The sequence below is a fragment of the Lithobates pipiens genome, unplaced genomic scaffold (assembly GCF_037356315.1).
Source record: "Lithobates pipiens isolate NorthernLeopardFrog02 unplaced genomic scaffold, aLitPip1_a1.2 Scaffold_13, whole genome shotgun sequence".
Classification (NCBI taxonomy): domain Eukaryota; kingdom Metazoa; phylum Chordata; class Amphibia; order Anura; family Ranidae; genus Lithobates; species Lithobates pipiens.
In genome coordinates, this window is record NW_027507718.1 from 469,613,323 (window position 1) to 469,635,662 (window position 22,340).

The following is a 22,340-nucleotide window of genomic DNA, read 5'->3' on the forward strand; positions in this document are numbered from 1 at the left end:
TGCCAGGATCTGGGGGCCCACTTGTTAAAGGGGGCTCCCAGATACTGATAAGCCCCCGCCCGTAGACCCAGACAACTACCGGCCAGGGTTGTCGGGAAGAGGCCCTTGTCCTCATCAACATGCGGACAAGGTGGTTGAGGGGGCCCCATGCCCCAAAGCACCCACCCCCCCATGTTAAGGGCATGTGGCCTGGTATGGTCCAGGAGGGGACGCGCTCGATCGTCTCCCCCCTAGGTCTAAAAATGTTTCCCCCTTTCTCTTCCTGAACGTTCAGCTTCGACCAAGCCTTGGTAGGCTGCAGTATCTCTCGCATCAAAGTATTCTGCAGAGAATGTTCAGATGCAATTTATTTCCAGGGATATATTCTACAACCTTCTACTTTTGGAGGACCTGTAGAGGATACACACAGAACCAAAACAATCAGCAGCACAGGAAATGTTTAATTGTCCAAATGCATCACCAATTCAATAACCTAGTATACAACACAAATAGGGCTATAAAAAGCATCATCAATCCATCGATCTTATCTGCCTCGGGCACACTTTGTTTTCTAACCATTTGCAATGTCTGGACCTCTTAATAAACTGAAATAATTTTCCGAAACTATGGCAAGTCATGCACCCTCTCACGAATATTGTACATTCCAAGAATCACCTGCACTTTCCTTAGATAACTCACAAGCTGAAACTTAAAGTGGTTGTAAACCCTCTTCATATACCCAGTGAAGTAAAAAGCCTAGAATGATACAGAGATTAAAACAAATCTTATCTACACCCCTTTAAAAGGGCAGGAAGGTGTTTCTTCATCTGTCAGGGGCACAGAGGAGGGGGCAGAGAGGCTGCAGTTACAGTGTGTGAGAGCCGATTGGAGGAAAGGCACACATCCCCCTCCACAAAGCAGAAGAACTGTGTTCTGAATAGACGAGCTGTCTGCTGAGCCCCCCTGAGCCATAAGAGACTGACAAAACGTATGGAGGGCATCATCAACCATCCCCCTCCATCAGGGCTACAGAATAGAAATAAAATGCCAAGATGTGTCCACTTGAATAAAAATTATATTATAAAAGATGTACCCATTCATAATGAAACGTAAATATTTGTGGATTAACAAATAAAATTATACATTTAAAAAGGGAAGTACTTTTTTTTATTTTTTACCCCAGTTTCATACTTGCCTCGGTCCGATGCTGCATCTGTCCCCTGCTGCCTCTACACTGAGAACCAATCGAACACAACCAATGGCTCAGTTCTCACAGCTCCCCGAGCAGATAGATGCACACAGTCAGCAGCTCTCCGCTCCCTCCTCGCTCATTGGAGCGCTGGGCTGTGGAGGAGCGGAGAGTGGCTGTGTCAGGCTCTCAGGGGCTCGCTGGGAGCCTGAGACGGGGTCAGTCCGTGGACTTCAGACCATTCTCTGCTGAAAATGGGTCACAGGAGTGCAAAACAAATTGCACTCCTGTGCCACATAGCAGAAGCCCAGCCAAACGAGCTCAAGCTGGACTTCTCTTTTAAACAAAATATCATGGGCCATTTTCAACCAGGGATCCCATTAAGGGTGTAACGGATCAAAAAACTCACGGATCGGAACGTTCCTTGGATCAGAGTCACGGATCGGATCATTTTTCGGATCAGCAAATAAGAATTGAATTTGAAAAAAACTGTGAAAATTCCACCACCATATAGTCCCCACTGTAATATCCACAATCTCCCCACTGTAATATACATCTCCCCCACTGTAATATTGGCTGGGTACAGCTGGGTGGTATAGCAGAGTGCGGCTGGGTGGTATGGCAGGGTGTGGCAGAGTATTGGCAGAGTATGGCGGGATGGCTGTGACTGCCAATTGTCACAGAGCAGCAGTGTGAGCACTACAGATACAGCCCACAGCACTGCTGCCATCCGATCTCTCCCCTCCACTGTACATATCTGTACACAGAGGGGAGAGAGGAACCGGCATTATCATGATGCTGGTTTGTTTACAAGTGATCGTTCCGTTAAAGGCCGACGGGTGCACCAAGATGCCCGCCGCTCCAGAGCTAGGCCAAAGCCGCTGCCTTTACTAAGGCCGAGGCCGCGAAGCGCTCCGCGGATTGTGGTGTGTGCCGATCCCAACAGGGTGACCCATTCCGATCACGGATCGGTGACAATCCGTTGCACCCCTAGATCCCATAGAGCAGTGGTTCTCAACTCCTGTCCTCAGAACCCACTAACAGGCCAGGTTTGCAAGATAACTGAAATACATCACAGGTGAGATCATCCGCTGCTCAGTGAATACAGTATTCTAGTCTGCATCTCCAATAGGGCTGAAACAACTAAATCGATTAATCGACAACTAATCGATTATGAAATTAATCGATTACCATTTTCATAATCGATTAATCGGCCAGTAACATAATGGGGTAAAAAAAAAAAAAAAAATGAGCCCTTTATAGTACAAAAAGAGCAAATCACTACTGTAAATATTACTTTCACTGTTCTACAGTAAAAAAAAAAAAAAAAAAAAGGAACCTCTTTCAGTAGTGATTATCTGCTTTTTTTCTACTATAAAAGGGCTCATTTTCATTTTTTTTAACCCCATTATGTTACTATACGTCTTAGACCTGGTTCACATCTATGTGGTTATTGGTGCTTTTTGCAGAAATACACTACAGTTCATTTACATGGTTTCCTATGGGACACATTCACATCTGAAAGGATCAGGGACTTTAAAACGCAAAACGGTGCTTTATTGGTTCTATATACTTCAATGGAGAAGCTGCAGAAAAGCATGCAATGCATTTTTTGCAGCAATTTGTGTTTTTTAATCTGTCCAAAAAAATGCAAAAAATGCAAATTGCTGTAAAATCACGTGCGCAAAAATCAAAACGAACAAAAAGCACTGCAGAAACAGATCAAAAGCAAAATACTGGCCACCCGGATCAATTTTCAGATGAGACTATTCCGACAAAAAATCTTTGTACATTTGCTGCATGAAAGAATTTTGCTTGAAATTTTCACTTGTTTTTAACATTCTGTTTTTAAAATGAATGTAATTTCTTTACAAAAACCACATACATTGTCTGAAAATTCCTTTGACTAAGAAGTTTTCTATTTCCAAGTTTTCCCGTCACTGTGCTTGAAAATAAACATCAATTTGACCCACTTTATTTTTTATTTTGTTTAAGGTTATTAACCGATCAAAACAATAAAATCGGCCAACTAATTGATTATGAAAATAATCGTTAGTTGCAGCCCTAATCTCCAAGGTAATACTTAAAACCTGGCCTGTGAGTGGGTCCTGAGTACAGGCATTGAGAACTACTGCCTTAGAGGTTTCTATGGGTTCCTTGAGCTGTGGTTGATTGACCTGATGGTGCCTGCATATTTCCAGGGCAAACATCACTTGGAAGAGCCAGTGTCCTAACACCAATGATCTCTTCAGCTGGATAATAGCTGACAAATTCAAATAAAGTCATGATATTAAATATAATAGATTATTATATACATATACACACACACACACACACACACACACACACACACACACACACTGTAAAACCTTGGATTGCGAGCATAATTTGTTTCATAAATTAATGCTTGTAATCCAAAACACTTGTATATCAAAGTGAATTTCCCCATAAGAAATGATGGAAACTCAGATGATTCATTCCACAACTATTTATTCACAAATCCTTCAGTTTATAGTCCATATAAAAAGATTATAACAATGTGAAAGGTTGTGGAACCATAAAAAGTCCATCCACAAATGGAAGCCTCCACAAGGGGATTAGAAGCAAAATCCAGCAGGATCTGCAGACTATAAAAGAGAAGAAAGGCGCCTCTAAGTGTAGCAATATGGTTCCATTTAATGAAGGTACAACATTTAGCAAATCACATGGTTGATGATTAAAAGAGGCACATTTAAGTATGCAGGTATCTGGGGTAAAGCTGTCCATATAGACCGCCTTCCGCACCGCCGGCTCTCACCGCTGTCAGTCTGCAATAGAGCGATCTGAAAGCGAGACGTGAGGTGATCATGGAGCGCAGCCTGGGACAACATCAATGGCGGTGCGGAGCACGGTCTATGTGGACAGCTTTACCCCAAATTCCTGCATACTTAGATGTGCCTGTTTTTATCATTAACCATGCGAGTTTCTAATTGTTGTACCTTCATTAAATGTAACCATATTGCTACACTTAGAGGCGCCGCCTCTCTTTTATATTCAGTTGTGACATGACGCTGCTTGTATATCAGGTCACAATTTATTTAAAAATGTTGCTCGTCTTGCAAAACGCTCTCAAACCAAGGTTTTAATTATAAATATTTATTTTCGGTAAAGTGCATCCTACCAGGTGCCACAATTTCCATTTAGTGCACCTACCAGATAGAATACCTGCATCTTTTTCCAAGTATCAGAAGCACACTGCATAGGGGTGAATGAGCCTCAGGGTAAATAGGATTCCTCGTCATGCATGGTCACGCAGCAGCCAAAAATACAAAAATTGCACTGGGAGTTCTACCTATGGGCCTTTGTACTTGTAGGAAGCCATCATGGGCTAAATGACATGGAAAGGTTGAGCGAGGCCCACCAAATCTACTCCCATGTCCCTTTCTCATCTGATGTCACTAGATAATTCAGCAGTGGGTGTTGGCTCATCCTACAGATGTGCTGTGTGTAGACGGCAGATGCACCCACTATGAAGGTTCACTGACGTAATCAGTACAGCATTCTTATATGATCATATGACAGCCATAATATATGGTGCTCTCAAAGGTCAAAAATATACGCTATTAACAGAGGTGCATTATGTTCAATTTTATGACAAATGCTAACGTTCTTGTCTGCAGCGGATGTACACAAAGCACAGTACAATAGACAAGGTGACAGCAGGCAGGTGCAGCTACCTCTCGCCTCCGCCTACACCACCCTTGCAGTAAACAATCATTTACAGGCCAGCCAACGGCGACAGGTCTGATCATTCACATGAACTACAACAAGCAATACAAATGCTTTTTAGGACACTTCTGAATTAAATCCACAAAGCAGTATTACGAGCAAAAGGTGATATATGCAGTAAAGCTACCTAGAACAGACAGATTTCCCTTCAGAACTGAATTTTCAGAAGAATCTGGCAGCCCCAAACTTGCTCATCAATTCTGCAAATATAAAAGCAACTCCAGCTTTGCTGTTATCACTGCCTGGCCTACCCAGCATTTGGCAAGCTTTGCAAAGGTCTTCTCACCAGGGAGCACCAGAAGTATTGGCCCAGCTTCTGTACCCGACATACAGAATATACCTTCAGCTGTGCCCATCAGAAAATGCCAGGATGAAAATGCCTGGCCACACCAGGCAGTGAAAACAAGGTAATTTCTGCATCAGTGATGTTATTTTTGGAAAATCATTGAGAAGGGTGATGAGCTGGATTATGGGCTTTCAGTGGAGTATGAAATCATTTAAAGTCAACTCCAACCCTGCACCATCTTCAGTTCTGGAAGACCGCCACCTTTGTATAGAAAAAAAATTAGTTGGGGCTTAAAATCAACTGCCTTTACAAGCCCAAAATAATGGTAAAACAATCAGATATCTCCATATTGGGAAGAGAATAGAAAGTAATGTGAAAGTCATCTTTTTTCTGCCCTGGCTGATAGACTCCATTTGATCAAATTCGATTGAAATCAAGTCTATAGTGATTGCAGGGGAAGTTATGGCTATTCGATTCATTTTGACTGAATGACATGCTCTGTTATGAGCTTTGAAAACCAACTTCCCCAATACACCTATAGCTAAGTGTAGGATATTTGTGAATGAGGGCTTGTTTATTGTACAGTTTCCCAGACAGGCTCACTTTCATGTTTGCAACATTCCCCCCAAATTACAGATCTGTTTGAAGGCTCCTTTCAGTGGTGGCTGGTGATGACAAAAAGATTTGTGGGGTGGGCGCAAACCCCTCCAGGTACTTACCTGTAAACAGAGCCTCCACCCTCGGCTGTCATGGCTTATTAGCTGCAAACACTGTAGCTGCTGACTTAATAAGCACACTTACCTGTCCAGGGTGCCCGCGATGTCGGCCGCCCGAGGCTGACCCGTCCCTCGGCTCTCGGGTCCTGGGTGCCTCCATTTTTGGCTAATGGAAACAGGCAGTGGAGCCTTGGGGCTTCACTGCCCGTTTCCTACTGCGCATGCGCGAGTCGCGCAGCGCTTTGTGAATGGGGCGCGCTGTGTTCTGGGACACACAGTTCCCAGAACACAGCGCGACCCATTACCCAGAAGACGCCGCACGGAGGAGAGAAGACAGAAGATCTCCGCGGAGGAGGAAGAGGCAGATTAGGATTATGTGCCTAGCAACAGGCATTTCTGGTAAGTTAAAAAAAAAAAATATTTTTTCATTTTCTTTTTCTGATTTTTTTCTAATTTTTAATGTTTTTGTTTTTTTTTTCCAGGGTGGCCCTCCACTTTAAGGCCCTTTTAGACGATCGGCCCGCTAGGATCCGCCTGTCTGTTTTTCTGGCGGTTTCGAGAGAGCCACATATTGATTTCTATAGACAGGTGGAGATGCGTCTGCCGACACCCGCCTGCCATCAGATCGGACAAGATCTGCTCAAAACAGACAGATGGCGATTTGATCACCACCTGTCCGTTTTCATCTGATCTCGCCATAGAGGAAAGCGGGGCTCTGACAGGTCTGTCCCTGCACAGTGAGCGGAGACGGACCCCGTCATCCACCGGCTCAGCGAGGATCAATGAAGCGATCCCCCACTGAGCTAGCAGAGCCCCTCCAGCAGATCCGCCCCGTGGGAAAGGGGCCTAAGAGGTTAAAAATAATAAAAATAAAAAAATCATTATTTGAAAATAAAATCATTCTATTACTAGCTTTGATCAAAGCTTTGGGGGGGACATCCCTGCGCCCCTTATGGACCGACCGCCACTGGTCCATTTTAATGCAGATGTTTGAAAAACACCAGCATTTTGCTTCTAGTTTACTTGAGGTTTGCATGCATTTTGATTCTGCTTTGCATGTTGGACCATTATGTGCTTTGTGAAAACAGAGGGAAAAAATAAATAAATAAATAAATAAAAAACACACTTGCCGACTGTATTTTGCTAAGCCACATAACACAGAACCACACAGGTGAAAAGTGAAAGGACATGAGCAATTAGCAAATATTTCTACACCTAAAATCTGAACTGTAGGGTGATGAGGTATATTTAGCTGTATAATGTTCCATTTTATTGTTATGCCATTCCTGGTACTTCTCCCCGATTCAGATTTTTCGGGCATGAAGTTTTCTCCACTCCTCGTGTAATCCACCATTTTCCTTGTGCTAGTGACTGGCCTTTTAACTTTTCTGGATTCTGACAGAATGGTCTATTTTTTAATAAACAAAAATCTAGAAGATACTTTGTCCTGCAATCGTGTTTTCCTATGACTGATCCTGCAATCGTGTTTTCCTATGACTCACCTACTTACACTACGAAGCGGCCAGTGACATGCACACAGTAGAAATTAGATATGACTTATCACTGATACACAAACCATTTCGATTTAAAATGCATGTAAAGCCAAAAGTGTGGGCAGGTGTTTGATTTTTTTTTTCCAGATAGTAAAGAGGGTGGCTAAGAAATAATTAGGCGTTTCATTTTTTTGCGGTCTGCAATTGTCAGGGAGACCTCCCTTTACTTCCTGTCTAAAAGACACAATAGGAAGAAAGCAAATCTCTTAAGAGTAAAGGACATGATGCCCTCTTAGTTGTCGCCATGGAGGAGATCTACTAAAACTGGAGAGTGCAAAGTGTGCTGTACCTCTACATAGAAACCAAACAGCTTCCAGATTTTATATTCAAAGCTTAATTGAACAAGCTGAAGTTAGAAGCTGATTGGTTTCCATGCACAGCTGCACCCGATTCCGAGTGCTCCAATTTTAGTCCCAGTTCACACTGACACAATTTGATTCTGATGCGATTGCACAGTGCGATTTCTGTTGTGAGCAGTGTGAATCTAATGTAATTTCTGAGGGGACTGGGCACAGCTGGAGATTAAATTAGCACCAAACTTGCACATGACCTTTTCTAACCTGATCAAAATCGCACTGTATTGATGTGAACGGCCTTCATTGAAAATAATGCTTTTCAAATCACATCTGATCCGCAAAAGATTTCACAGAAATGTGAAGCAGTACTTAAAGTGGATGTAAATCCACTCTCATCCTTTAGAAACTACTGCAATATTGGTTATCTAGAAGGATATACATGCTTCCTGCATGTATACTTATCTGTCACATGTCTCCCCACTGTCTGCTATGAGACCCGAAAAACTGCAGATTTTGTGGATCTGTTTTCCAGGGCTCAGTGGGTGGAGTCGTGAAGTCAGTAGACTCCCCGCCCACCTCTACACTCCCCTTATCAACATGCATTTTCTCCTGTGTATTTCTTACACTGAACTTCTGCTATGATCACTAACATCCAGTCAAAACCCAGAAATGTCCCCACATGACTTCAGCATGCCAAGTCATGCTCAGGTGTGGAACAGCCAATCCTTGCAGAGCAGCAGAAGAAAGGAGTGGGTGGGAATTAAAAAAAATAATGCATGTCTCTTAGGCTTGTGCACGAGATATGTAAATCACCTGTCACTCACAGAAAGGGGGAGGAGTTGACAACGTTGTTCTCTTTTTGTCAAGATTTATCTGACTGAACAATAAAAGATGATTACTCAGAACTCGATTAACTAACTCTTTGTGGCAAGACTGGGCTCAAATGATAGGAAATCTTATAATCTACATTATGACATCAAATAAAAATAAAAAAAATTGGGTTTACATCCACTTTAAAGAGGAACTGCAGTCTGCTCACATATTTTTCTTACAAATTATCTTTGCCATTCTGAAGCTTCCCTCCAACCACTTTGCATATTAATTTTATATATACTAGGATTCTCTACTTGCCAAATATGCTGCAGAAATCTCCCTCCACCGAGTCTGGCTTCATCCATTTTTTTTTTTTTGAAAAAAAGAACGTTTATTGAGCATACAAAATACATAGGATAACAGTAACACATATGGGGTGCAACATACACCAAATATACGGATATAAAACAGCTGCTAACAATACCACAGGCTGAAAAACACAGGGAGGGGGGGGTTCTTTGTTTACAGATTGCACGTTACATAAAAAAAACAAGGGGCAATATAGTGTGTTCAGATATGGGGGGAAAAGAGGAACTCAGAGGTTGGGAATCATATGCCGAGCCATAATACATTCTACTCAAAGTAATTTGCAGAGAGGAGCAGGAAATCATTATTATGAGGGCGGGGAGCCCAACTACAACCACGGTGACAGCCGGACTCGCCGGGCCGAACCCGGATAGGTGTAAAGAGGCGTACAGACCACAGACTACACTAGTCGGTACATGTATCTGAATCCCCCATCCATTTATCCCACAGCTTGGCAAACTTGCTCGGGCAGCCTCTATGCATATACAGCAGTTTTTTATAGGGGAGAGTGGCATTGACAGCCGCCTTCCATTGTCGGGCGGTGGGGGGCGCAGAGCGCAACCAGGTGCGGGCTATCTGCAGTCTGGCTAGGTATAGGGTCTCCTGTAGAAAAACAGTCGGGATCCTTGCCTCCTCGGATACGAGGAGAATCCCCAGCAAACATTGGCGGGGGCATAGCGTCAGAGGGGAGCCCATTTGGTCATGTAGGAAGTCAACAATTTGCTTCCAGTAAACCTGCAACTCAGGACAGGACCAAAGGAGATGGTAGAACGTGGCCTGAGGATCACCACATTTAGGACATGCTGGATCATAGCCAGGTCTAAACTTGGACAGCCGCCCAGGGGTCAGGTATGACCTATGTAGCATGTAGAGGTGTGTAAGTCTGTCAGAAAGTTTCGGGGAGACCAGCTTAGGGGTGTCAAGTGCAGTTTCCCAGTCCGCGTCTTCGATAACCCCCACGTCGGCCTCCCATCTAGCCTTAAGTCGGTAGGCGCGGGCAGTCGCCCCAGGCGTGAGCAGGTTGGTGTAAAAAAAAGAAATCAGTTTCTTAGGGTCATCACCTAGCACGGCTGTTGCTATCGGAGGTGTTTCAAGCCTGGGGATATGGGAGCCAAACTGAGAGCTAAGGGCATGGCGGAGTTGAAGATACCTAAAAAACATTCTATTAGGGAGGTTGAAGTCAGTTCTGAGGGCCTGGAAGGGTCTGACAGAGCCATTGGTAATAACCTGGGACAGAAAGATAACGCCCCCGGCTAGCCACACAGAGCGGTCGGGGATCGTAGAGAGTTCGGGAAGTAGGGGATTGTCCCAAAGGGGGGTGTGGGAGTGAAACCTAGGGGCCCCAGTAATGGACGTGGCCTGCTGCCAAATCAAACAGTGGTGGGACAACATGTCTCTCATCGGGACGGAAGGTCCCCCGGAGCCACGCATAAGGAGACGGAGCGGGTGTACGACCAGAGTGTAGTGTGGGGAGCATACCAGTGAGGCATAGCGATCTTTGTCAGTCTGATTGAAATAGTAGAAATGGGACAGTTGAGCGGCCAGATAATAATAGTGCAGGTCTGGTAGGGCGGTGCCGCCCAGGTGGGTAGGACATTTCAGAACACTCCATGAGAGCTTGTGTCGAGACGAACCCCAAACAAACGTGTTTAAGATGGCCTCCAAGGATTTGAAGGTTCTGAGAGGGATGCGCAGGGGAGCATGCCAAAACACATAGAGCAGCTTGGGGAGGAGAATCATTTTGACCAAGTTTACACGGCCCATCACCCCAAGGGGGAGACGGGACCAAATCTGGGTTTTTTGCTTGAGCAGGGTGAATAAGGGTTCCACATTTAAAAGGGTGTAGTCAGTCAGCAATCGTGAACATTGCACTCCCAAATATTTCACCTGACTTGCCCTGACCAAGGGCATTGCCGCCTGATCAGCGGACGGGGCACCCAAGTCTAAAGGGAGGATCTGGGACTTGGACCAGTTAATACGTAATCCAGAGTATTCCCCAAACTGCTCTATCAATCGCAGGGCTGCTTGCAAAGAGGGACCCGAGTCTTCGAGGTATAATAACATATCGTCAGCGTATAAACTGAGGGTTTCTGTCAAAAGGCCCGAACGCAGGCCCTTAATGTGCGGGTGAGCACGAATGGCAATGGCCAGCGGCTCAACCGCGAGGGCATACAGGAGGGGGGACAACGGGCAACCCTGGCGAGTACCCCTAGACAGAGGGAAAGGATCCGAGATCCTGCCATTAACCTGGATCCGGGCAGTGGGAGCGCTATATAAAAGCTGAATCCACTTAATAAAATTAGGGCCAAAGCCAAAGTTAGTCAGGCATTCCCATAGGTAACTCCATTCAACGGAGTCAAACGCCTTCGCGGCATCCAGACTCACGACTACCCGGGATGGCTTCATCCATTTTAACTGTGGGCAGCTGAAGCTGCTGCCTGTTCACTTCTTGGATTTACACAGAGGCACACCTTCAGGTCTGCAGATCTCATTGGCCCTCTTATGACTCATCCCCTTCCCTTCCTGACAAACTCACAATAGTGAGAGAGAGCATGAGCTGTGCATGATGCCATAAGCCTAGGCTTTTTACCAGACAAGAAGCAGGAAGTGGGCTGTATAACGTATTTACTGACAGAAAAAAAAATATGTTTTACTATCCAAAAAGGTAAAACAACAAGGGCAGAAGATTTAACCACTTGCCTACTGGGCACTTAAACACCCCTCCTGCCCAGACCAATTTTCAGCTTTCGGTGCTCTCACACTTTGAATGACAATTACTCAGTCATGCAACACTGTACCCAAATGAATTTTTTGTACTTTTTTTCCCACAAATAGAGCTTTCTTTTGGTGGTATTTGATCACCTCTGGGGTTTTTATTTTTTGCGCTATAAATGAAAAAAAGACCGAAAATTTGGAAAAAATTAATTTTTCTTTGGTTTCTGTGATAAAATTATGCAAATTATTAATTTTTCTTCATATATTTTGGCCATAATTTATACTGCTACATATCTTTGGTAAAAATAACCCAAATTAGTGGATATTATTTGGGCTTTGTGAAAGTTAGAGAGTCTACAAGCTGTGGTGCAAATCATACAAAATTGATCCGATGTACTGGTGGCCCTCACTTCTTGCGACCCGAACAAGCCAGGAAAGTACAAATACCCCCCAAATGACCCCTTTTTGGAAAGTAGACATTCCAAGGTATTTAGTAAGAGGCATGGTGAGGTTTTTGGTGTTGTCATTTTTGCCCACAATTCTTTGCAAAATGAAGATTCCCCCCCCCCCCCCCCCCACAAAATTGTCATTGTAATAGGTTATTTCTCTCACATGGCATGCGTATACCACAAATAATGCCCCAAATTAAATTGTGCTACTCCTCCTGAGTATTACGATACCACATGTGTGGGACTTTTTCACAGCCTGGCTACTTAGAGAGGCCCAACATGCAGGGAGCACCATCACGTGTTCTAGGAGCATAAATTACACATCTAACTTGTGGACTACCTATTACACTTTTGAAGGCCCTGGTGCACCAGGACAATGACACGTGACACTGACGTGGCACTGATGGCATGTGACACTGACGACAGATGGCACTAATACGTGGCACTGATGACACTTTACACCGATGACAGACGGAACTAATCTGTGGCACTGATGACACGTGGCACTGATGACACGTGGCACTGATGACACGTGGCACTGATGACACGTGGCACTGATGACACGTGGCACTGATGACATGTGACACTGACAGGTGCACTAGAAACGGGCGGCACTGGGGGACACCTGGCACTGATAGGTGGCTCTGGGGACAGATGAAAATTAGGTGGCACTGGGGACAGGTGGGAATGTGTGTTTCACTGTGTGTGTGTACTCACAGACGCTGCAGCACGGAAGCTCTCCCTCCTCGCACGCTGTCTCTGTGTGAGGAGGGGAGTCGGCGATGAGAGATGATCTCATGTGTTTACATATGAGATCACCTCTCAATGGATAGCCCGATCGAGTGCTAAATGGCCGCTGTGATTGGCCATTTAGCACGATCTGTGATTGGCTGTGTCCGAGGGACATGCCCACACAGAACTTCCCCGATGCGCGCCCGCGGCGCGCATTAGGGAAGTAAACAGGACGACGTCCAGGGACGCCCTCCCGGCAGTTAGCGTCCGCTCTGTAGCCGTCTTTTGGCTATAGAGCGGGCGCGAAGTGGTTAATAGATGAAAAAGTTCTGCTTTAATAAATCTCTCCCCCAAGTGTCCTCATTGGAAGATTTTCCATCTATTCCTGTTCTAGTGACAACTAGGTGCTCAACCTGTGGCCCTCCACCTGTTGGGGAACTACACTTCGCTACTTTACCACAAATTAAAAAAAAAAATTATTTTGTCCTTAGATACACTTTAAATGTGCATTTATTTTTTATTTTTTCCAGCGGGAGCCCAATAAGCATTGCATCCCTGATCAGGAGTGAAATGGCCAGGCTTCGGCAGACAAGCCCTGCAGCTTTCTGTCCATACAGGCTGTGTGTTGAAAGCTGCAGGATTTGTGAATGAACTACCACATCAGTGCCCTCATAGTTCATTCAGAACTACAAGCCATCAGCCACGGTATTTGTAGTCTATCCATTCACAGAAAACTGTGAATGACTGACTCAGCCACACACATCATGCACATATTGCCCACCCTTATACCCTACATCTTTTGATTCACATACTTCCCAGCCTTATACCCTCCATCCTCTTCTCAAGCACATACTACCAACCATGGCACCCATCGATCTCATCTCATGAAAATACTGCCCACCCTCATACCCTCCATACTCCTCTCATGCACTTATATCCTGCCCAGAATCCCTACACTCAGGTTTCCTAAGCAACAACCATCATACTCTGTCTTCCCTCCGCATACTGCCCACCATCATACCCGCTGAACTCCTCTCCTGCACATACTGTCCTTCACCCCCTCTGCACAGATACCCCACCATCATATCCTCTGCACATACTGCCCACCATCACACCCTTTGCACTTTTCTCCTGGACATACCACCCATCGTCACACCCTCTTCACATATATCCAGTCACATCCCCTGCACCCCTCTTATGCAAATTCTACCAGCAAAAACACCACTTCTGTGTTATACCTTGCCTTTTCTAGAATGAGCAAACCGATTAGCTTTACATTATAGAGAATATAAACAAGAAGAACATGCAAAAGTGGCCAAGATCTAAAAACATGACCGTGGCAGGAAGATATGTGCACTAAAGTGTTCAAGGCTTACCTGACCCAGCCTATGGGAAATCATCTTAACATCTTGTAACATTTAAGTGGTTGCTTTCAGCAGAAAACAAACCATAAATGGTTCCTGTGTGGTACTCAGTGCTTATTACTTTCCACTTCATGCCATGGAGTCCAAATCAGGTCAATGTCTACTCACAGGGACTCATTGAAAACCTAACATTTTGTTCAATGGTAACCCACAGACTTTCCTTGGCAAGACATAGCTGAAGTCAAACCTAAACACCAAAAAGCAGTATGGGCGATGTGAACATTTACTTACACAGTACTGTAGTGAAAACTGATCACTCACTGAAATAAAAGAATAAGTCATAGTGTACACCTATGTTGTCGGAAAATTTTAAAGTCAGCTCTCAATCTGTGTGTCAAAAATTCCAAACGGAAAAAGTCCGATGGAGCCCACACACAATCGGATTTTCCGCAATCCGATCGCACATTTTCCATCAGAAAGAACGACCGTGTGTACAGGGCATAAAGGTAGGTTTTTTTTCCCCCCTAATGAGTTTTCTGCATTAAAAAAAAAAAAAAGTACAAAAAAATAAAAAAATTCTGGATGCATCCGCCCCACCCCTTATACTTGCCTGAGCCCAATCTTGATCCAGTGCTGTGCATGAGAGCCCTCGCCTCTCTCTCTCTTCTCTGGCTTAGAAACAGCTACAGGATCCATTGGCTCCCACTGCTGTCAATCACAACCAGTGAGGAGGGAGCGGTGGTGGGGCCAGGGCAGAGCCACACTCTGTCTTATAGACACAGAGTGGGGCTCAAGAGCAAAATACGCATGAGTGCCCCCATAGCAAGCGGCTTGCAATGGAGGCACTCAGCGGGGGGGGGGGGGGGGGCAGAAGAGAAGGATTGGGGCTGCACTGTGCACAACGACTGCACAGAGCAGGTAAGTATACTCGTGCTGTGCCACTACACTAGTCTCACGATTTGATTATGATTATCCAGTCAACTATTCGATTCTGTGATGCGTCACGATTACGGACAGTTGTTTTCATCAAAAACCCATCAGTGCCTATCAAAGGCAGCCTCACCAGTGCCCGGATCACACAGAGCGGGGGGGGGATCTACCACTGTGACACGGAGCGTGGATCTGAAATGCCCAGGCAGCTGATGTAACAAAGTCCCGCCTCCTGAGAAAGACATCACACCGATTCCATTTCCTGGCACTGGATCAGTGTGCTGTCTATCACAGCAGCCAGTCTAGGAGACAAAACTTTGTTACATCGGCCACCCGAGCATTTAAGATCCCAGCACCATGTCACACACACAGGTGAAGAGGAGGAAAGGACTTTGACAGGGGCGTGCCGAGATGACGTCATTGATGCAATCGCGATTCAGCCGCTCCCTGCATCGATGCAGAATCATTTAAGGCCGAATTGCGAGGCATCAATTATACGATATAATTTTCAACACCCCTAGAGATAGAGAAGAGAAATAGATATATAAATAATCGGTACCACCATGGGGCTGCAGGGTTGTTCTTTATCATCTTACCAATCACACCACTTACGTTCTACAATAACATGCACATGACACCAACAGTCAAAGTTTACGTTTTATTACTCTTCATTTGTGGAATAAGTCTGGGGTTGTTCACTGAGAGACATGAGGTGCTCCACCAGACCCCACTATATGATGGTGTAGCTTTACTACTGGATTCCCCTAGAGCAATCCTTTCCTGATTCTATTGTTTCCTTTAGTGCAGCACTCCCAAGTTAAGCGGAAAAGGCATTACTCTGAATAATTCCCTCCGCCGGACTCATAGATTTCCTTTGGGTGTTGAGCCTAGAGCCACAGGCCATCACCGCCTATTTCCATGACTCACACGCCAACATCCCTCAGTCATTGGAAGTACTGTCTTATGATTTATACTGCGGTTCTCAGACTCACAGTATATAGTTCCAAGCACTTCTGCACTAGTTTCTCTGGGCTTCCACTGACCTGTTCTCTCCCAATCAACAGTCCATCTTTCACCCAGTTCTCTTCTTCCGCTTTACTCCTACTTCCTCCTCACACGCCCGCCACAGCCCAGCCTTGGGATGTCCAGCTCTCTCCCAGCGTTACATGCTGACTCCACTGCACTCCAGGCGTCCGGCCTAAATCTCCTGAAGCACTCAACTTCTTTCTTTGCTCTCCCGGGCCCCAGGCCTTCTGTCCACGATCGGGCCCCAAGGCCGTTTGCCCCCTTGAAGCATGTGACCCCTCCCCCCCCCCTTTATATTAGGAGACCTCCTTTCGACCACACAAGTTAATTGGTCAGGACACTGCCACTCAGGTTTCAGCCCATCTTCTCCTGCTGGTACAATTCGGCATCAGGCAGAGGAGGTATATCTCAGCCCAAGTGTAGGTGGCCACAACCCCCTACTATTCTAACACTTCCAACCTGGAAAGCCTGGTAAAAAGACTGCAGGCCTGGCTAAATTTACCTATACTAGATCCTACACCACTAATTCTACAATATCACACCTACCCTCAAGTAGAGGGCGCCACACACACACACACACACACACACACACCTCTTCTGTATCACTTTAAGCACCATCACTACTAACACTGTAGGTTGCATATTGCAAACACCCAACATGCTCTGGGTCTCCAAGGCAGCCTTGCTGTAATGGATTGTCACATCAGACCAACTGGCGCCATGCAGCACCCAATTTGCATTTGTACAGTTACTTCTACCTGTCACTTATGGTGTAATGTCTGCTTTAAATCACTTTATTGACATTCTGTCACGTTCTGAATGTCACAATATACAGCAACAGTGCCATTTATTTTATTTATTTTTTTAAATACAAAAGTCCTTCGTCTCCAGTCCAGTGTCTGTGCCAAGGATGAGGATATCTGCTACAAGGCCTAAGCATTTCCTCATTCTCTACTCCCCCCAGGGATCAGGCTGTACATTGTAACCTTGTAGCAAGTCATAAGATGAGAGATTGCAGCATGGGTTGTGAAGACAGCCAAGAATTATGCAAACACTAGGATTTACATGAATGTGCAATCTCTCAGCAAGAAAATGGATGCTGATCCTGGAAGATGCCTAAACAAAGATGGCGCTGTCCTTGTAGAGAAAAGCGGATGAAGGCATTGTCAGATGGAGTCTTGTGGTAACAGGTAATTAATCTATCAGCTCTAGATCCATTTTCAACAATAACAGCATCCTAGTGAGATGAATGGACTATACAGTGGGTATAGAGAAAAAAAAAAAAAAAAAAAAAAAAAAAAAAAAAACCACCCTGCATTAAAATAATCACATGTTGTTGCTCTGCAGCCTGAAATGAAGACAGACACAGTTTGTTTTATCCAGCAGTATTTACTAAGTGCAACTTATAACATCCGGGTGAAAGATAGAACACCAATATGCCAGAAAAAAAAAAAGACAGAATCACAGAGTTGGAACAAAGATCACCCCCTTGTGTCAGTTTGTTGGACCACCTTTTGCCTTAATTCCAGCCTTTAGTCTGTTGGGATATGTTTCTACTAACTTTGAACATCTAGGCTTTGCAATATGTGCCCACTCTTCTTTACAGAACTGCTCAAGTTGAGTTCAATTTGATAGTGACCATTTGTGGACTGCAATCTTCAAGTTATTCCACAGATTTTCAATGGGATTTAAGTCTGGGCTCCAACTAGGCCATGCAAGGACATAGACCATTTTCCCCTTCAGTCACTCTGGGGTAATTCTTGCCGTGTGCTTTGGGTCATTGTCATGTTGGAAGGTAAACCACCTTCGCATTGACAACTTTCCATCAGATAGCAGCAGATTTTCTTCAAGAATCTGATAGTATTTTGTCCCATCATTTTCTCTTCTATCTTGACAAGTGCTCCAGTCCCTGCTGCAGAGAAACACCCCCATACCAGGATATTACCATCCACAGGCTTTACTGTAGGAATGGTGTTATTTGGATGGTGAGCTGTATTGGATTTCCACCAGACATACCATTCGGAATGAAGGCCAAATAATTACATTTTTGTCTCAACTGACCAGAACGCCTTTTTTCTATGTGGCCTCAGAATCTTCAAGGTGTGTCTTGGCAAAGCTCAGCTGTGACTGCAAGTGGCCTTTCTTGAGGGGTGGCTTTTTTACCTGCAACACGCCACATTTGTGGAAGAATTGTGATATTTTTGTCACATTCACAGACACCACTGTCATATTCCTGCAACAACTTCTTCAGAATTGCTGTAGACCTCTTGGTAGCCTCTCCGAGCAGTTTCCTCTTGGCTCTTTCATCCAGTTTGGCGCGACGTCCTGATCCAGGGAGAGTCTGTGTTGTACCAAATACCTTCCACTTCTTAATAGACTTGACTTAGCTTCTTATCATTAATAAAGTCTTTGTATCCATCTTCTGACTTGTGCCTGTCCACAACTCTATCCCAGAGATCCTGATAAGTGCCTTGCCACCCATAATTAATAGTTTGCTTCAGTTGCACCAACAGGAACTGAACATCTCCAGGAAAGCTCTTTTCATGCTGAGCTCATCAAAATGACCACAGCTGATCACAGTTGAAAGTCAAATGGCTTTGTGTGCCATTGAGAAGGTGATAAGGGGGGGTCCTTATTCCAAACAGGGATTGTTTTTGATTTTCAATTTTTTCCCTGACATGTTGGTGTTAGACCTTTCACTTGGATGTTATAGGTTGCACTAGTAAATACAGCTGGGTAAATCAGAAACTGTGTGTCTTCATTTCAGGCTGCAAAGCAACAAAATGTGATTATTTAACAAAAGAAAAATAAAGGGGGGGGGGGTGATTCTTCTCTATATCCATTGTATTCCCAACCCTCCATTACAAACTTTTTCTATCATGTAGAAGTAATCAAGATGAATGTGGAGCTCTGCCCCCCTTTCCATCAGCAACACTAGCTGGTTATTATAAAGATATTTAATCATCCTTACATATGTTCATTGCTTTGTGCAAATTATTTTCTTGCTGTATAATACAGCCAACCCAAGGCATTTACTAAAGTGGGCCTGAAGTCATACAGTGAAGATTTCCTATGTTATGGAGAACATATAGAGATGACAATTGTGCCTAAGCTGTACCCCAAAAATGTACCTTTTGTCTTGCATTTCTGTTATGTATGTTATATAAGGGTGCCTACAGCCTCATAGCTGTATATCTGCAGCATGAGATCCAGGGCACTTCGTCCTCTGACTGCCAAGACTAATGCCCCATACACACGATGAGATTATCGGACGAATGATAGTCCGTTTTTTATTGCATGCTAATCTCAGAGCGAATCTGATGAGTTTACTAAAGTCACGAAAATTCCCGCACGATAGAAAAAAAATTCTGAAGTGATGTCATGTGTTATGCATTTGTATTACATTTTCGAAGGATAGCTGCACTGATTAAACGAAAATCGTATGACATAGCATCGTATGAAAGAAATTTCTGTGCATGACCCATAGAATAATATCGGATGAACTGTTCTGATTGGCTATCAAAAGCTCTGTACGAATGGTCCGATTATCGTACGATCGCTTAGAAAGCGGTTTTTTCCATACGATTTTCTGATTGTGTGTACGGGGCATTAGGCTACTTTCACACTGGGGCATTGCTGGCGCTGGCACTAAAGCGGCGCTATGTGGCTGAAAAAGGGTTAAAAGCGCTGCAAAGCGGCGCTTTACAGGCGGGTTTGCAACGCTGCCCCATTGTTTTCAATGGAAAGGTGGCGCTTTAAGAGTGGTAAAGACATCGCTCCTATAGCACTCCAAAGATGCGGCTTGCAGGACTTTTTTGACCTTTTTTGTCCTGCAAGTGCACCGCTCCAGTGTGAGAGCCCGCAGGCTTTCACACTGGAGAGACAGCAGAGGCTGTTTCAGGGCGCTATTTTTAGCGCTGTAGTCCCTGCAAAGCACCTCAGTGTGAAAGGGGCCTAAAGAGTTCCAGCCTGAGAGTTTACAATATCATCATTATGCTGCTCACTGTTCTCCTTTGCTGGAGGCTCTGATGAGAAAGCAAAGCCCTGCCTCTATCAAGATGGCTGTCTCCATACAGAGGCAGAGTACAGAACAAGCCACGGTAAGTCAGTAATGGGGAAACATAAGCTGTAGGGAAAGCACAGGCAATACTAGTCCTTTGCCCTCTGTTTTTTATTCAGTAAATAGACTACAAAGTCCAGCAGACCCGGGTGCCCCATGCATGCCCAGCGTGAGGACCGGCAGACCCGGGTGCCCCATGCATGCCCAGCGTGAGGACCGGCAGACCCGGTTGCAGATATCTACCGTACTCAGAATGAGAGGATTGCTTATGTTAGGACCTTGGATGTACAACGTGGGTACTGGAGGGTTATTTTCCCATTAGAATGCTGGGGGCCTAGGGTGGTTTATCGGCATTCTGGGCTCCTCGGGGTGCTCTGGGGCCCTTGGGATATTTGCCGCTTGAGTGATGAGGGCCCCCAAAATGTATTGGTCGCCTGGGGGCCCCTGTGGGGGACCGCGCACGCATTGGGGACCCTGCAGGGGGCACCGGGCCGCATGTGCATTGAGGGTCCCGAGGGCGTGTGTATTTGGGGGGAGGGGCTTGCAGAGCGTCCTGCGTGCATTGAGGGTCCCGGGAGTGTGCGTGCATTGAGGGTCCCGGGAGCGCGTGTATTGGGGGACGCATTTATTGGGGGTCCCGGGTGCCCACAAGGGGGGTCCTGGGGGTGCGCGTGCATTGGGGGATCCTGGGGGTGCGCTGCATTGGGGGATCCTGGGGGTGCGCGTGCATTGGGGGATCCTGGGGGTGCGCGTGCATTGGGGGATCCTGGGGGTGCGCGTGCATTGGGGGATCCTGGGGGTGCGCGTGCATTGGGGGATCCTGGGGGTGCGCGTGCATTGGGGGATCCTGGGGGTGCGCGTGTATCGGGGGGTCCTGGGGGCCCCTGTATGTGTACATTGATGGACCTGAGGCCCCAGAAGAGATGTAGTATGTCAGGACCCCTGTGTATGTAGCATTAGGGCCCGTAGACAGTATTGTATTCCCCCCAGTGTGTAGAGTAGGATGGTCCCCGGCTCTATACTCACGCTCGGGGTAGCGGCTCCTCAGGCACGGCCGGTCCAAGCTGCTGTTGCTGGAATGATTTCAGGGACTCGAAGGCTCTCATTAATTTTTCCATAGTGGCCATATCCCCTAAGCGGGAATCTCCTCACCGCCTCATCGCCATCACCCGCCTCCGGTACCGGGAGAATCACTGACAGCTCCGGCCTAACCCGCTCCTCCGTCCTCAGCCAATAGTGAGCGCTGCCACCGCTAGACGGACACCGATACAGACCAATCGGGACGCAGGGTCAGGTGACATAACCAGAAATGGGATTGGTGGAAATCGGGAAAAGGCGGGGGATGGAAGAAATAGGTAGTGAAAAATAAGGTCATGGGGCGTGCCTTGTCAGATAAACCACACCCACCAACTTAGTGCAGTCGTAGTGTGAAGCCCTGGTAGGGTAGAGGGCGGGATAGAGATGTCTGGAGGAGGGGCGGAGCGGCTGAAGTCATTTGACAGGTCACGTGACAGATTGGAGCCGCACAGCTCTACTCCCACTACAGCCAGAGGGGGGAATATTGAGCTGTGTGTGCGGGGGCTGGAGAGGGACAAGGGGGGTATAGAAGGGGGACACTGCCGCAGGGACGTGCAGTCAGGGGAGGCAGCAGAGCCTCATCTGCTATGAACATTAAAAAAATGTAAGAGTCGTAGCTGGGCGATCTGGGGTCACAGAGACCCCACAATCGATAAGTAGTTATCCCAAGTCCTGCCCCCACCACTGGGAAAAAAGCCTATGGTTCCGGAGATATGGGGCTCCTTGTGCAGCCTCTCAGAAGCTACATCATTGGTGTGAGCAGGCTATTCCCCCAGACCACAAACTCATATGGGTGTATATCAGCAGAACAGCGGATGGTATCAGCAGGGCAGTGGCTGATGTCAGTAGTTTTTATTTATTATACATTTTTTTACTATGTTTACTAGCCCCATTGGGGGTCTTTGGTGAAATATCAATGGTCTAAACAGAGAGAAGGGGACTGAGGACATAGCTTCTCCAAACGCTTTCTCTGCAGCCTTAGCTGAACTGGACAGCGAAAAAAATGGGAAGTGCTCTGTGC

The 22,340-nt window shown here is 45.8% G+C and overlaps 1 protein-coding gene across 2 annotated transcripts in view; it reads right to left on the reverse strand.

Annotated features, from left to right (window-relative positions):
- Positions 1–21,498, reverse strand: part of HTT (huntingtin) — a 275,564-nt gene extending 254,066 nt beyond the window's left edge. For both annotated transcript variants that reach the window (XM_077477874.1, XM_077477875.1), the window contains exon 1: positions 21,269–21,498. In XM_077477874.1, the coding sequence (XP_077334000.1) occupies positions 21,269–21,369 (101 nt within the window). In that variant the 5' untranslated portion in view covers positions 21,370–21,498. The remainder of the gene's footprint in view (positions 1–21,268) is intronic.
- Between the last annotated feature and the right edge of the window lie 842 nt (positions 21,499–22,340).